The sequence below is a fragment of the Triticum urartu genome, chromosome 5 (genome assembly GCF_003073215.2).
Source record: "Triticum urartu cultivar G1812 chromosome 5, Tu2.1, whole genome shotgun sequence".
NCBI classification, from domain to species: domain Eukaryota; kingdom Viridiplantae; phylum Streptophyta; class Magnoliopsida; order Poales; family Poaceae; genus Triticum; species Triticum urartu.
In genome coordinates, this window is record NC_053026.1 from 530371185 (window position 1) to 530388132 (window position 16948).

A 16948-nucleotide genomic window follows, 5' to 3' on the forward strand; every position below is an offset into this window, starting at 1 on the left:
AGATCGTTCCTTAGCCGTGTGCGGTGCCCCCTGCCACCAACTTCCACCTCGATCATACCGTTACAGTGCTTAGGCGAAGCCCTGCGTCGGTAGTACATCAAGATCGTCACCACGCCGTCGTGCTGACAGAACTCTTCCTACGCTTTGCTGGATCGGAGCCCGAGGATCGTCATCGAGCTGAACGTGTGCTAAGAACTCGGAGGTGCCGGAGTAACGGTGCTTGGATCGGTCGGATCGGGAAGAAGACGTACGACTACTTCCTCTATGTCGTGTCATCGCTTCCGCAGTCGGTCTGCGTTGGGTACGTAGACAACACTCTCCCCCTCGTTGCTATGCATCACATGATCTTGCATGTGCGTAGGAAATTTTTTGAAATTACTACGAAACCCAACAGTGGCATCCGAGTCAGGTTATTTATGTTGATGTTATATGCACGAGTAGAACACAAGTGAGTTGTGGACGATACAAGTCATACTGCCTACCAGCATGTCATACTTTGGTTCGGCGGTATTGTTGGACGAGACGACCCGGACCAAACTTACGCGTACGCTTATGCGAGACCGGTTCCCTCGACGTGCTTTGCACATAGATGGCTTGCGGGCGACTGTCTCTCCAACTTTAGTTGAACCAAGTATGGCTACGCCCGGTCCTTGCGAAGGTTAAAATGGAGTCTATTTGACAAACTATCGTTGTGGTTTTGATGCGTAGGTGAGATTGGTTCTTACTTAAGCCCGTAGCAGCCACGTAAAACATGCAACAACAAAGTAGAGGACGTCTAACTTGTTTTTGCAGGGCATGTTGTGATGTGATATGGTCAAGGCATGATGCTGAATTTTATTGTATGAGATGATCATGTTTTGTAACCGAGTTATCAGCAACTGGCAGGAGCCATATGGTTGTCGCTTTATTGTATGCAATGCAATCGCGATGTAATGCTTTACTTTATTACTAAACGGTAGTGATAGTCGTGGAAGCATAAGATTGGCGAGACGACAACGATGCTACGATGGAGATCAAGGTGTCGCGCCGGTGACGATGGTGATCATGACGGTGCTTCGGAGATGGAGATCACAAGCACAAGATGATGATGGCCATATCATATCACTTATATTGATTGCATGTGATGTTTATCTTTTTATGCATCTTATCTTGCTTTGATTGACGGTAGCATTATAAGATGATCTCTCACTAAATTATCAAGAAGTGTTCTCCCTGAGTATGCACCGTTGCCAAAGTTCGTCGTGCCCAGACACCACGTGATGATCGGGTGTGATGGGCTCTACGTCCATCTACAACGGGTGCAAGCCAGTTTTGCACACGCAGAATACTCAGGTTAAACTTGACGAGCCTAGCATATGCAGATATGGCCTCGGAACACGGAGACCGAAAGGTCGAGCGTGAATCATATAGTAGATATGATCAACATAAACGATGTTCACCATTGAAAACTACTCCATCTCACGTGATGATCGGTTATGGTTTAGTTGATTTGGATCACGTGATCACTTAGAGGATTAGAGGGATGTCTATCTAAGTGGGAGTTCTTAAGTAATATGATTAATTGAACTTAAATTTATCATGAACTTAGTACCTGATAGTATCTTGCTTGTTTATGTTGATTGTAGATAGATGGCTCGTGCTGTTGTTCCGTTGAATTTTAATGCGTTCCTTGAGAAAGCAAAGTTGAAAGATGATGGTAGCAATTACACGGACTGGGTCCGTAACTTGAGGATTATCCTCATTGCTGCACAGAAGAATTACGTCCTGGAAGCACCGCTGGGTGCCAGGCCTGCTGCTAGAGCAACACCAGAAGTTATGAACGTCTGGCGAAGCAAAGCTGATGACTACTCGATAGTTCAGTGTGCCATGCTTTACGGCTTAGAATCGGGACTTCAACGACGTTTTGAACGTCATGGAGCATATGAGATGTTCCAGGAGTTGAAGTTAATATTTCAAGCAAATGCCCGAATTGAGAGATATGAAGTCTCCAATAAGTTCTATAGCTGCAAGATGGAGGAGAATAGTTCTGTCAGTGAGCATATACTCAAAATGTCTGGGTATAATAACCACTTGATTCAATTGGGAGTTACTCTTCCAGATGATTGCGTCATTGACAGAATTCTCCAATCACTGCCACCAAGCTACAAGAGCTTCGTGATGAACTATAATATGCAAGGGATGAACAAGACTATTCCCGAACTCTTCGCAATGCTGAAAGCTGCGGAGGTAGAAATCAAAAAGGAGCATCAAGTGTTGATGGTTAACAAAACCACTAGTTTCAAGAAAAAGGGCAAAGGGAAGAAGAAGGGGAACTTCAAGAAGAACGGCAAGAAAGTTGCTGCTCAGGAGAAGAAACCCAAGTCTGGACCTAAGCCTGAAACTGAGTGCTTCTACTGCAAGCAGACTGGTCACTGGAAGCGGAACTGCCCCAAGTATTTGGCGGATAAGAAGGATGGCAAGGTGAACAAAGGTATATGTGATATACATGTTATTGATGTGTACCTTACTAGAGCTCGCAGTAGCACCTGGGTATTTGATACTGGTTCTGTTGCTAATATTTGCAACTCGAAACAGGGACTATGGAATAAGCGGGCACTGGCAAAGGACGAGGTGACGATGCGCGTGGGAAACGGTTCCAAAGTTGATGTGATCGCGGTCGGCACGCTACCTCTACATCTATCTTCGGGATTAATATTAGACCTAAATAATTGTTATTTGGTGCCAAGCGTTGAGCATGAACATTATATCTGGATCTTGTTTAATGCGAGACGGTTATTCATTTAAATCAGAGAATAATGGTTGTTCTATTTATATGAGTAATATCTTTTATGGTCATGCACCCTTGAAGAGTGGTCTATTCTTATTGGATCTCGATAGTAGTAATACACATATTCATAATGTTGAAGCCAAAAGATGCAGAGTTGATAATGAAAGTGCAACTTATTTGTGGCACTGTCGTTTAGGTCATATCGGTATAAAGCGCATGAAGAAACTCCATACTGATGGACTTTTGGAACCACTTGATTATGAATCACTTGGTACTTGCGAACCGTGCCTCATGGGCAAGATGACTAAAACACCGTTCTCCGGTACTATGGAGAGAGCAACAGATTTGTTGGAAATCATACATACCGATGTATGTGGTCCGATGAATATTGAGGCTCGTGGCGGATATCGTTATTTTCTCACCTTCACAGATGATTTAAGCAGATATGGTTATATCTACTTAATGAAACAGAAGTCTGAAACATTTGAAAAGTTCAAAGAATTTCAGAGTGAAGTTGAAAATCATCATAACAAGAAAATAAAGTTTCTACGATCTGATCGTGGAGGAGAATATTTGAGTTACGAGTTTGGTGTACATTTGAAAAATTGTGGAATAGTTTCGCAACTCACGCCACCCGGAACACCACAGCGTAATGGTGTGTCCGAACGTCGTAATCGTACTTTACTAGATATGGTGCAATCTATGATGTCTCTTACTGATTTACCGCTATCGTTTTGGGGATACGCTCTAGAGACGGCCGCATTCACGTTAAATAGGGCACCATCAAAATCCGTTGAGACGACGCCTTATGAACTATGGTTTGGCAAGAAACCAAAGTTGTCGTTTCTTAAAGTTTGGGGCTGCGATGCTTATGTGAAAAAGCTTCAACCTGATAAGCTCAAACCCAAATCAGAGAAATGTGTCTTCATAGGATATCCAAAGGAAACTGTTGGATACACCTTCTATCACAGATCCGAAGGCAAGACTTTTGTTGCTAAGTTCGGAAACTTTCTAGAGAAGGAGTTTCTCTCGAAAGAAGTGAGTGGGAGGAAAGTAGAACTTGACGAGGTAACTATACCTACTCCTTTATTGAGAAGTAGTACATCACAGAAAACTGTTTCTGCGACACCTACACCAATAAGTGAGGAAGCTAATGATGATGATCATGAAACTTTAGATCAAGATACTACAGAAACTCGTAGATCAACCAGAGTGAGATCCGCACCAGAGTGGTACGGTAATCCTGTTCTGGAGGTCATGATATTAGATCATGATGAACCTACGAACTATGAAGAAGCGATGGTGAGCCCAGATTCCGCAAAGTGGCTTGAAGCCATGAAATCTGAGATGGGATCCATGTATGAGAACAAAGTATGGACTTTGGTTGACTTGCCCGATGATCGGCAAGCAATTGAGAATAAATGGATCTTTAAGAAGAAGACTGACGCTGATGGTAATGTTACTGTCTACAAAGCTCGACTTGTCGCAAAAGGTTTTCGACAAGTTCAAGGGATTGACTACGATGAGACTTTCTCACCCGTAGCGATGCTTAAGTCTGTCCGAATCATGTTAGCAATTGCCGCATTTTATGATTATGAAATTTGGCAGATGGATGTCAAACTGCATTCCTGAATGGATTTCTGGAAGAAGAGTTGTATATGATGCAACCGGAAGGTTTTGTCGATCCAAAGGGAGCTAACAAAGTGTGCAAGCTCCAGCGATCCATTTATGGACTGGTGCAAGCCTCTCGGAGTTGGAATAAACGCTTTGATAGTGTGATCAAAGCATTTGGTTTTATACAGACTTTCGGAGAAGCCTGTATTTACAAGAAAGTGAGTGGGAGCTCTGTAGCATTTCTGATATTATATGTGGATGACATATTATTGATTGGAAATGATATAGAATTTCTGGATAGCATAAAGGGATATTTGAATAAGAGTTTTTCAATGAAAGACCTCGGTGAAGCTGCTTACATATTAGGCATAAAGATCTATAGAGATAGATCAAGACACTTAATTGGACTTTCACAAAGCACATACCTTGACAAGATTTTGAAGAAGTTCAAAATGGATCAAGCAAAGAAAGGGTTCTTGCCTGTGTTACAAGGTGTGAGATTGAGTAAGACTCAAAGCCCGACCACTGCAGAAGATAGAGAGAAAATAAAAGATGTTCCCTATGCTTCAGCCATAGGCTCTATCATGTATGCAATGCTGTGTACCAGACCTGATGTGTGCCTTGCTATAAGTTTAGCAGGGAGGTACCAAAGTAATCCAGGAGTGGATCACTGGACAGCGGTCAAGAACATCCTGAAATACCTGAAAAGGACTAAGGATATGTTTCTCGTATATGGAGGTGACAAAGAGCTCACCGTAAGAGGTTACGTTGATGCAAGCTTTGACACTGATACGGACGATTCTAAATCGCAAACCGGATATGTGTTTACATTAAACGGTGGAGCTGTCAGTTGGTGCAGTTCTAAACAAAGCGTCGTAGCGGGATCTACATGTGAAGCAGAATACATAGCTGCTTCGGAAGCAGCGAACGAAGGAGTCTGGATGAAGGAGTTCATATCCGATCTAGATGTCATACCTAGTGCATCGGGTCCAATGAAAATCTTTTGTGACAATACTGGTGCTATTGCCTTGGCGAAGGAATCCAGATTTCACAAAAGGACCAAACACATCAAGAGACGCTTCAACTCCATCCGGGATTTAGTCCAGGTGGGAGACATAGAGATTTTGCAAGATACATACGGATCTGAATGTTGCAGACCCGTTGACTAAGCCTCTTCTACGAGCAAAACATGATCAGCACCAAGACTCCATGGGTGTTAGAATCATTACGGTGTAATCTAGATTATTGACTCTAGTGCAAGTGGGAGACTGAAGGAAATATGCCCTAGAGGCAATAATAAAGTTATTATTTATTTCCTTAAATCATGATAAGTGTTTATTATTCATGCTAGAATTGTATTAACCGGAAACATAATACATGTGTGAATACATAGACAAACAGAGTGTCACTAGTATGCCTCTACTAAACTAGCTCGTTAATCAAAGATGGTTATGTTTCCTAACCATGAACAAAGAGTTGTTATTTGATTAACGAGGTCACATCATTAGTTGAATGATCTGATTGACATGACCCATTATATTAGCTTAGCACCCGATCGTTTAGTATGTTGCTATTGCTTTATCCATGAACTTATACATGTTCCTATGACTATGAGATTATGCAACTCCCGTTTGCCGGAGGAACACTTTGGGTGCTACCAAACGTCACAACGTAACTGGGTGATTATAAAGTAGCATTACAGGTGTCTCCAAAGGTAGATGTTGGGTTGGCGTAGTTCGAGATTAGGATTTGTCACTCCGATTGTTGGAGAGGTATCTCTGGGCCCTCTCGGTAATACACATCACATAAGCCTTGCAAGCATTACAACTAATATGGTAGTTGTGAGATGATGTATTACGGAACGAGTAAAGAGACTTGCTGGTAACGAGATTGAACTAGGTATTGGATGCCGACGATCGAATCTCGGGCAAGTAACATACCGATGACAAAGGGAATATGTAGGAGCCAATATGGGCATCCAGGTCCCGCTATTGGTTATTGACCGGAGACGTGTCTCGGTCATGTCTACATCGTTCTCGAACCCGTAGGGTCCGCACGCTTAAGGTTACGATGACAGTTACATTATGAGTTTATGCATTTTGATGTACTGAAGGTCGTTCGGAGTCCCGGATGTAATCACGGACATAACGAGGAGTCTCGAAATGGTCGAGACGTAAAGATTGATATATTGGAAGCCTATGTTTGGACGCCGGAAGTGTTCCGGGGAAATCGGGATTTTACCGGGTTACCGGGAGGTTACCGGAACCCCCGGGAGCCATATGTGCCTTCATGGGCCTTAGTGGAAAGAAGAAAAGGGCAGCCCAAGGGGGCTGCGCACCTCCCCTCCCCCTCTCTCTCTTTCCCCCCTTGGGGAATCCTAGTTGGAATAGGATTGGGGGGGGGGGAGTCCTACTCCCGGAAGGAGTAGGACTCCTCCTGCGCCTCTCTCTCTGGCCGGCGCCCCTTCCCCCTTGGCTCCTTTATATACTGAGGTAGAGGCACCCTAGAACACACAAGTTGATCCACGTGATCTATTCCTTAGCCGTGTGGGGTGCCCCCTGCCACCATATTCCTCGATAATACTGTAGCGGAGTTTAGGCGAAGCCCTGCTACTGTAGTACATCAAGATCGTCACCACGCCGTCGTGCTGACGGAACTCTTCCCCGACACTTTGCTGGATCGGAGTCCGGGGATCGTCATCGAGCTGAACGTGTGCTCGAACTCGGAGGTGCCGTAGTTTCGGTGCTTGATCGGTTGGATCGTGAAGACGTACGACTACTTCCTCTACGTCGTGTCATCGCTTCCGCAGTCGGTCTGCGTTGGGTACGTAGACAACACTCTCCCCCTCGTTGCTATGCATCACATGATCTTGCATGTGCGTAGGAAATTTTTTGAAATTACTACGAAACCCAACAGTGGATTAGCCGATGGTGTGGCGGCCAAACCTTAGAGCTCTTGGGACGACCACCTTGAACATCCGGACGGTGGTAACCAGGTCGGCCACGGACTTGGAGCCAGGGCCGGTCCTGAGAATTTAGGGGCCTGGGGAAAGACAACAAAAAGGGGCCCTAACCCCTAAGGCCACATAAACATATGCTGGTTTTTTTTCTATTTCAGTTGCAAATAAATACTCGATACACTATAATTTTGTTGCCTTATCATCTTAGTTATTCAGAAAAGTGGGTTCATAAACATTCACAGTAAAAGTTGTAGTCAATTGGCATGTTTTTTATTAGGTGAATAAGTAACAGTTTTGTGCTTACTCAATATATTGTCATCCTATAATTTTTCATTAGGTTGTTCCTCAGCAGTAACTAAGCTAGCTGTTCTGAATTCCTAGCAGTAGAAGTACTCGTCTGTATTCTAACAAATTGTTTATGCTCCTTTCGAGGCCTCAGTCAAGTCATATGCCAGTTTTCATTCTCATTACCAGATGGATATACTAACAATCTTGCTAATTAGCACACAAATATATAGGGTACAAGTAATTAAGAACACTGCTGATCAAATAAAAAAATTCTAAGAAAGGTATGGAGCAAGATATTTGGATGGCTAGAAAAATATAAATTGCTAAATTTTGTTGCTGCTTACAAGTCACGAACATACATCTCAGTTCCTCTTTTCGAATCCCAATCAAAACATGAAATCAGAGTGAGAAAGAGATATGTATGAGGATGATCTTTATGAATGAATGAACGATCTCACAAGACTATAGAAGAGGGAATTTTTGAGTTGAGAAGCGATTAATCACAATCTGGAAAATCGTAATACCTTCTTCCACTAATTGCGCCCTGCAGCCGGAAATCTCGATTAGACGTCCTCATACATATATGTGAGGCGTTCTCGACCTTGGCAAGGCTGAGTCTCATGCTGATTTGTTTCCAATTGGGGAAGAGATGGAATTAAGCCGAGAAGATTGCGTGTGTGACAAGCCGAGGATGAACACCATGTACGCACAGGCAGCTCGCCCGGGCAGCTCTGGGTCAGGTCCTTGCAGCAGGCCAAGACGGGGCAGTTGGCGAGGGCCTTGTGCGGGGTCACGGAGAGGCCCACGTTGAAGCTGTCCACCACGCTCACCCCGTAGGACGATTGCTCGTTGCCGCCGTGGTGGAGGGAGACCTGCGGTGGAGAACTGGAGCCGCCCGTCGCAGTCGCCTGTCGCGCAGCCGGTGCGCGCCCAGATGCGGCTGGACCAGGCGTGGGTGGGGGGGAAGGAGCGGTGTGAGCGCGACGGGAGGGAGAAGCCGCCCCCCTCCAGGACCTCACTGCCGGCGTTCCCCTGGATGCCCGGCCAGATCGGGTTCACGACGGTCAGGGTCATCGGTGGTATGTGTGCGGATCGGACGACATGCTAGGTGCGGCGATGCGGGTGCAGGGAGGGCGGCTTGGCACCGGGGATGCGGGGACGGGGAGGTGAGGCGCCGATCGGGAGAGGAGGGAGGTTGGGGATGGAGCGCTCTTGTGCATGCGAACGTGCGAGGAGGAAGTGGTGCGCGGCGTGCGTGCGATCAGTCTAAACAGTTTTTCTCAGAAGAGGTGAAGGAGTTTAGGAGTGGCAGGGTGGGTAATTAAAGTGTAAAACACGTTTGATATGTTGGAGTGATTTAGACCATCAGATCATATGCTTCAATGGATAAGATGACTCGGTTCTCCGTCCTCTCGTCCTTTTATAGTGGCAGTAGATACGGTGTGTAATGCCCCTGTTTTTATCTTTCGGTAATGTAGATGCAGTATCATTTGACGGTGTACTTTGGTATGAGGCCCCGAGCGTCCGTGACCAGAGGAAAAGAGCGTGTCAACGTATAGGCAGACAACTCATTCCACGGTCAAGAAGGCGACGCTGAACCGTTCGTTCATCCGTGAGAGCCAGGCTCCCCCGCTGCGACCGCGAGAGTAGGTGGGAATGCCTCGCCTTCATCATCAAGTCAAAGGAAAAAAAAAGGGAGTGCACCGTAGAGGTAGGTAGGTGGGGAAGTTTCCAGCGCCCGGTCCGAACCTGCGGCCGGCCGCGGCCGCGCGTGTCAGCGCGCCGCACCGCAAACCAGATCGGAATTGAGTGGGTCGCCCCGCACCACCAACCCCGCCCTTCCTTTTCCGGGCTTAAAACCTCCACCCGTTTTGACGCGACAACAAACACAAATCGCCTACATCCACCACTAGTACTCGTACACGCACGCGCCGCGCCTCTCTGCCCCGCCCGCCCGCACGCCTCGATCCCATCGAACGAACGCGTAGCGCCGCGCGCACCGCCCCCTCCCCCCTCCGCCAATCCGCCGCCGCCATGGACTCCGCCCCGGGGATGAGGGACTCGGCGCTGGACCTGCTGGCGGCACTGCTGACCGGCCGGGCCCCGGCGGCCGCCCAGGACGACGGGGGCCAGAACCGCCGCCTGCTCGCGCTGCTCGCCACCTCCCTCGCCGTGCTCGTCGGCTGCGGCGTCGCGCTCCTCTTCCGCCGCTCCTCCTCCTCCGCCGCGCCGCTCGCCCGGCAGGCCGCCGCGGCCAAGCCCCTCGCCGCCAAAGAAGGACCAGGAGCCCGACCCCGACGACGGCCGCCAGCGGGTCGCCCTCTTCTTCGGCACCCAGACCGGCACCGCCGAGGGCTTCGCCAAGGTACGCTCGCTCGTCCCTCTCAGCACTGATGCCTCCTCCCCCCTCCCGTGCAACAATCTGACCTCCCTGCTCTGCTATGCTAGGCGCTCGCGGAGGAGGCCAAGGCCAGGTACGACAAGGCCGTCTTCAAGGTGCTCGATCTGGTACGATCTCTTATCTTAACCTCGCCCCCGACGCTGCTTCTTCTTAAAGCCCCTCCCCTCCTCCCCTCCTCTCATAGTACGTTTGATTTGTTGGGATTCAGGATGATTACGCCGCCGAGGACGACGAGTACGAGGAGAAGCTCAAGAAGGAGAACGTCGCCTTCTTCTTCCTCGCAACGTAAGGATCACCGGTTTCCATCTGCAACTCTTACTGACTTCGTTACAGCACTAGTGGATTTGCTTGCTTAATAAATTACTCTACACGTGTTAAGCAAGGAAGTAATGAATATTTGTTTGCTCCAGACAATTGCTAATCAAACCAGCACTTGCTAAAGCTGAGGGCAACCCCCTTTTTTTTGTCTAATCTAAAAAGCAAAATTGCTGATGGGCGTCCTTGTCGCTGTTGTAGGTACGGGGATGGTGAGCCAACCGACAATGCGGCCAGATTCTACAAATGGTTCTCTGAGGTCCGTTTGATTACACGTACTTTCTGGTGGTGCAGCTCCGAATGTGCATTTTCTCACGGTTGGTATTGATGGCTGCTTTGTTTGGTCCGACTACAGGGGAACGAGAGGGGTGAGTGGTTGAGCAACCTCAAGTTCGGGGTGTTTGCTCTTGGGAATAGGCAGTACGAGCATTTCAACAAGGTCTGCCCCCTTGCCCTCTATTGATCTGAGGCATACATGCACTCTTACATGTAAACTTACTCTGTGCTTTTGCTTTCAAATGTTTCCAAACTGAAGGTCGGAAAGGAGGTTGATCAGCTCCTCGCTGAACAAGGTAAACAAAAAACAGAATGAATGACCAATTCAATTTATCGTAGCTCAGTTCACCTACATTTCAATATTATGACACAGTGCTCTTTTGAGAAATTATATAACTAGATAGGCCTGTAATTGTTTTGCCATGTATGATTAGTTTTGAGTTAGATGTTGTGAATCATCTGCAACATGACTCCATCATTACACGTTTTTTCCTAGTTTTGTTGTCGCCTTTGTCATCTGCTAGTGGTTAACTTCTGTCCATGATGTTTCTCCAGGTGGAAAGCGCATAGTTCCTGTTGGCCTTGGAGATGACGATCAATGCATTGAGGATGACTTCAACGCCTGGTATGTACGGCAACGAGCTTAACCTCGATCTGAACTTTCCAAATCAGGACAGTTGGTAGCCTTTCATTTTATCGGCTTGTGCATGGTGGTCCTGTTTCTGCACATACCTTGATCTCAACTTTAGACCTTGAGAGTCTTACAAATCGGAAGCTAATGGTTTGTTGCTTGGACTACAGGAAGGAACTGCTGTGGCCAGAATTGGACAAACTGCTCCGCGTTGAAGATAATTCTTCAGCAGCACAATCTCCTTACACGGCCGCTATTCCACAATATAGAATTGTGCTTACCAAACCAGAGGATGCCACACATATCAACAAGTCTTTCAGTCTTAGCAATGGTCATGTTGTCTATGACAGTCAACATCCTTGCAGGTATGCCCTTCTTGCTTTTATGTGACTAGACCCATTTTTTTAATTATTATGAGTGAACTCTGACCACACTTCTTTTCCAGGGCAAATGTGGCTGTGCGACGGGAGCTTCACGCACCAGCTTCCGACCGGTCCTGCATTCATTTGGAGTTTGATATTGCAGGAACTAGCCTCACGTAAGCATATTGAAGGATCTAGCTCTGTCAGTTTTTGAGAATAGGAGGTGATAACCAGTTTATGTGATTGGTCTTTAGACAGCTGATTATTCCTAATTTTCATTCCAGATATGAGACTGGAGATCATGTTGGTGTGTACGCAGAAAATTCAATTGAGACTGTAGAGGAGGCAGAAAAGCTATTAGATTATTCACCAGATACTTATTTCTCAATTTATGCTGACCAAGAGGATGGCACTCCACTTTTTGGGGGCTCTTTGCCACCTCCTTTCCCATCTCCCTGTACTGTGAGGGTTGCACTTGCCAGATATGCCGATCTGTTGAATTCACCTAAAAAGGTGAATATTTTGTTTCTGCGTATTTGTTCTCTCGCTGCATCATATGTTTGTATTCATAAATATTTTCTGATGGGTTGCTGCAGAGTGTTTTACTTGCTTTGGCTGCTCATGCATCTGACCCCAAAGAGGCCGAGCGGCTCAGACATCTAGCATCTCCTGCTGGAAAGGTTGGTTTATAATCTAGGATAAATTCATACTCTCCAATAATGCTGTCATCTTTCTCACATGAATTTCATTGGTCAGAAGGAGTATTCTCAGTGGATAATCGCTAGTCAAAGAAGTCTCTTGGAAGTTATTTCGGAGTTCCCATCGGCAAAGCCTCCGCTTGGTGTCTTCTTTGCAGCTATTGCTCCTCGCCTTCAGCCGAGATACTACTCAATATCTTCCTCACCAAGGTATCTTGTCTTTGAAATAGTTCCCTATGTTACATAAACAAATTGATTAGTCAGTCAAGTTTCATGATATCGTATCGTTGCAGAATGGCACCTACAACGAATTCATGTAACATGTTCACTAGTTCATGGGCAAACCCCAACTGGAAGGATCCATAAAGGAGTTTGTTCTACTTGGATGAAGGTATACTCCTGTCTCTTCATGGTCACAGGGCAGAACTTTGTTCCTATAATATAGTTACAAGCATGGAAACTTTTTGACCTTTGGCATGATAATTGAATTTGTCCCCTATTGCTCACTTTGATGTTTGGACTCAACCCCCATTTGCTGAATCTATCCTGAACATGTCGAGGCAACTTCCATTATTTTTCCCTTGAGAACTCCTTAAATCACACATATTTCCCCAGGTTTAATGATGTTTGACTGAAATTTCTAGTTCAGTCTGCTGGCCTTGCTTTGTATGTTTATAGGTCAACGTAATCATCTGCTATTAATCATTCTCACATTTTCATCGTGAGCTTCCCCTCTGTGGCCATGTAAATTAATTAAATGGATGATACCATGTAGCTCATTTCGATCAATGACACAACCTTGCACTACTGCCTTCGAATTAGAATCACATTGTAGGTCTTTTACTCAACAGTATGATACGAGTTCTCACTACATATTTTTGTATCTCTGGTCTTATATAGGTGGTCACGCAAACATTTGTACTTTGAGATGTGTGTGCAGTCATTTTAAAATCATAATGATTCGTATGTTCTATGTAGCCAAGTATTTTTTTAAATCATTTGAAATATCTGCCAGTGACCATCTTGCGTCTAGTAAACGTTTGTCTTATGATCCTACGTGGCTACACGCAGAATTCAACTCCCTCGGAAGAGAGCCAAGAATGTAGCTGGGCTCCAATTTTTGTGAGGCAGTCAAACTTCAAATTGCCTGCTGATCCCACAGTGCCTATTATAATGGTAGGCCCTGGGACTGGCCTTGCACCTTTCAGGGGTTTCTTACAGGTTTGTTTTGTCTTCCCCTTTTGGTTTCTCTTGCATTGTGCTTCAAGCTTTGTCACTCTTTAGTATGTTAACATTCATATCGAATCCATCTGGCATTGACAGGAAAGATTAGCTTTAAAAGAGTCTGGGGTAGAACTGGGCTGTGCCATCCTCTTCTTCGGGTGCAGAAACCGCCAGATGGTAATGACCCCTGCTATTTAGCTTCATCTACTGTTATTGTAAGGAACTGTCATGATTTGTGAACCCCGCCAGCATGCAGGTCATCCATAGTAAATATGGCATGGCAGATTCTTACATATATCTGCCCAAATATTATTCTATGCCTCTTAGCTCCTTGGCGCCTGTCAGGAAACTTTTCTGCATTTGTGTTTTATACATCTAGTAAAGGATCTCATGGGCTGATTAAAAACACTATCTAACTTGTTTGGAAATTGCCTGACCAAAATTTCTTTTCTACAGGACTTCATATACGAGGATGAGCTGAACAATTTTGCCGAATCCGGAGCCCTGTCTGAGTTGGTTGTTGCCTTTTCTCGTGAGGGTCCTACAAAAGAGTACGTCCAACACAAAATGGCAGAGAAGGTAACCTGTTTATACATGTCCTGTCGTTGATTAGGTACAAATAATCCTTTGTTTTCCTTGCTTGACCATGCACGTGTAAACAATCTTCGCAGGCTGCAGAGCTGTGGAGCATTGTTTCCCAGGGCGGCTATGTGTATGTCTGCGGTGACGCCAAGGGCATGGCAAGAGACGTGCACCGCGCTCTGCACACCATAGTTCAGGAACAGGTGACGCAACACACATCCATTTCGGTCTGAGGGAGTTCCTGTTGGTTCCCTGAACTGACGGGTCGTTTGCTTTTCATTGCAGGGCTCTCTGGACAGCTCCAAGACGGAGAGCTACGTGAAAAACCTTCAGACGGAAGGGAGATACCTGAGAGACGTCTGGTAACAATTGCAGAAACGGAAGAATGATTCATTCAACACCACTTAGGAAATCTAGCGAAATGATGGACCGAACATGAGAAATGCGGCTCCGATTTCGAATATGATTGACGCCGGTTTTTCAGGTCTGTATGGAGCATATATATAGTAGCTATAGTAGTGGGATTTTTTGTTGTTGTATAGGAAACTCCAGCTAGGTACTGCTGTAGTATTATTTGTGGAACGGAGGATGACGATTCATCGATTGTTTGTGATGTCTGGAATTGAAGCTAAATAAAGGTGCCCATTCGCATGCCAGCTAATTTAACCAGTTATTGTTCAACAGCTGTACCTGTGCGCATACGTGCCCCCCTTGTTATAAATGAGGAAAATGGACTAGAGTTGGCAAAAAGAGTGTTGAATTTTAGCAGCCATCCAAACGAAAACAATTCTGCCTAAACCAAAATTCTAGTAGGGTCCACTTTGGACACAAGGCAAACATACCAGACAAGATCACCTACGCTGCTGTATGTCATCTTCCCTGCACAAGCCAAATTTGCATAGTTTCGCGAAAACATACATGGTGTGGATTCGTACGAAGATGGTTTTTTAGGGGTCCTACACATGTTTTTTCTGAGAAACAGGAGTACCCGATCTTAGTGAAGGCCAACTTGGGCCGCCGCCCTCTAGACCACCAGCCCAGAAGCCTTAGTAATTGGCCCATATAAGCAGTGAAATTGGCTGAAATCTTTGTTCTGGCTGCCACTCCGCAGCCCATCAGCCCAGATGATTTTCTTAATGATAATCCCTTAGTAATTGGCCCGTATAAGCAGTGAAATAGGCTCAAATCTTGCTCTGGCAGGCACCCCCCGTCCCAGACCAGCCCCTCAACATTTTGGCCGAGCTCCGCCACTGGACCCACACTTGCACGCCTTGATTACCTCAAAAAAAAAAACTTGCACGCCTTGATTTGCCATTTTAACATTATGGGTGCGATGTTGGAATTTTAAATTGTGGAAGCCAGTACTCACTTGATCTTTCCATCCTCCATGCTAGAGGAACCGTGGGCCGATCCGCGACAGGGAGATAGCACCTTGAACTGCAGGAATTAATTAATGTGTCGTGTTTCTCTTCACGATCGATTTCAATATTTAGGAAGCTCATACCGAAAATGCAGCGTATATTTAAAGTCAGTAATTCCAAAAAAATAATTAGTTTTTATGTTCTCTCTTTTTTGTGTGGAAGAGTTCATATGCTTTGGGTGAACAGTAAGGCAGAAAAAAAGGTAAAGAAAAATCAACTAAATCTAGAAAATGTAACCAACAAACAAATTCTTGTCTTCCAACTCCAGGCTATTTTTCGTGAAGGAATAATATGTGCGGTGATCTGGGAAAATAAGGGTCCTTCAAAAGCCTTTTAGAGCAACCTTCTCTTGCTTCACCACACACGTCTTTTCATCACGAAATAAATACTTATAATTAGAGCAGATGAATAAACGTGTACATTGTAAAAATAAATTGAGAATTTTAACCTTTGTTACTATTCATTTAGATTTATAGTTCATGGAGGGGCATATGAGCTCGAGCTCGAGCTCGAACTTGAATTTCCGAAAAAAGGAATACATCCAAAGATATATACCCGTCACATTTGCGTCTATCGCTACTCGTTTTGCTAACATCAACTTAGTTAGCTTCTCCATTAATTGGCATATTAGCGGGTATATGCATGAACGCCAAACTTAGGCGAGCGATGGATTCGATCCATAGGTAAGATAATGAACTTTCTCATGCGTATAAGAAGCCGCTAAAGAGAAATCCAACGGAAGGCGCCATGCATGCTCATCGATCAGAGCCACGCATGCATCTTTGGCCGAGCCCTGGATTCACAGATGTTGTCAAGGAAACAAACTAATTAGGCCAAAAGTTCTACTCAAGAAACAGACTTTTCGTCAGGAGGAAGTTAAGGGAGAGTTCCCACCCCAATTACTCTACTCTTTAGTCAAGTGAAGGGCACCACAATACTGTCACCACACTAAAATGCATTTTTTTTCTTTCAAGAAACCACCACTCCCTCTGTACCAAAATATAAGACATTTTTGCAGTTAACGTCTTATACTTTGGTACCGAGGTAGTACTATATGAGAAGTCGCTATAGCAGTAGCGAAGAAGTAAAGAGCGATCAAACAAAAAGGCGCTAGCCATGCACACCAAGCGCTCACAACGTCTCAAGGGAACTACAATGGAGCAGACTACCGGCCATTAGTTAGTTTGGGTGACGTGGCTGCCAACAATACAATGTGACGGGCTCGGCCATTAGTTAGTTTGAGGAGGCAGTCGGCCCAGGGGCCGCCGACGAACTGACGGGGCCGACGGAGCCCCGTCAGGAGCAATGAATGTCCTAATTAAGTTGGAACTGCCGAGGGGCGGGGAACCCTCAGACAGTTCGTGATCTTGTGAGTCTTGTTCAGACTCACTCCCCTAGCATTGTTTTTCT

General features: G+C 45.6%; 1 protein-coding gene and 1 pseudogene across 1 annotated transcript; one reads left to right on the forward strand and one right to left on the reverse strand.

Moving 5' to 3' along the window:
• Window positions 1-7302: 7302 nt before the first annotated feature.
• On the reverse strand, window positions 7303-8932 carry LOC125556604 (annotated as a pseudogene).
• A 573-nt stretch (window positions 8933-9505) lies between these two features.
• Window positions 9506-14778, forward strand: LOC125510410 (NADPH--cytochrome P450 reductase 3-like). The gene is given in 20 exon segments (XM_048675579.1): window positions 9506-9899; window positions 9901-9993; window positions 10077-10136; window positions 10238-10314; window positions 10546-10603; window positions 10700-10783; window positions 10880-10916; window positions 11176-11245; window positions 11422-11616; window positions 11697-11789; window positions 11898-12126; window positions 12210-12293; window positions 12370-12521; window positions 12605-12617; window positions 12619-12702; window positions 13383-13532; window positions 13635-13712; window positions 13992-14114; window positions 14207-14320; window positions 14403-14778. Coding segments are annotated over 20 exon segments (2112 nt in total). The 5' UTR covers window positions 9506-9662; the 3' UTR covers window positions 14484-14778.
• The last annotated feature ends 2170 nt before the right edge of the window (window positions 14779-16948 follow it).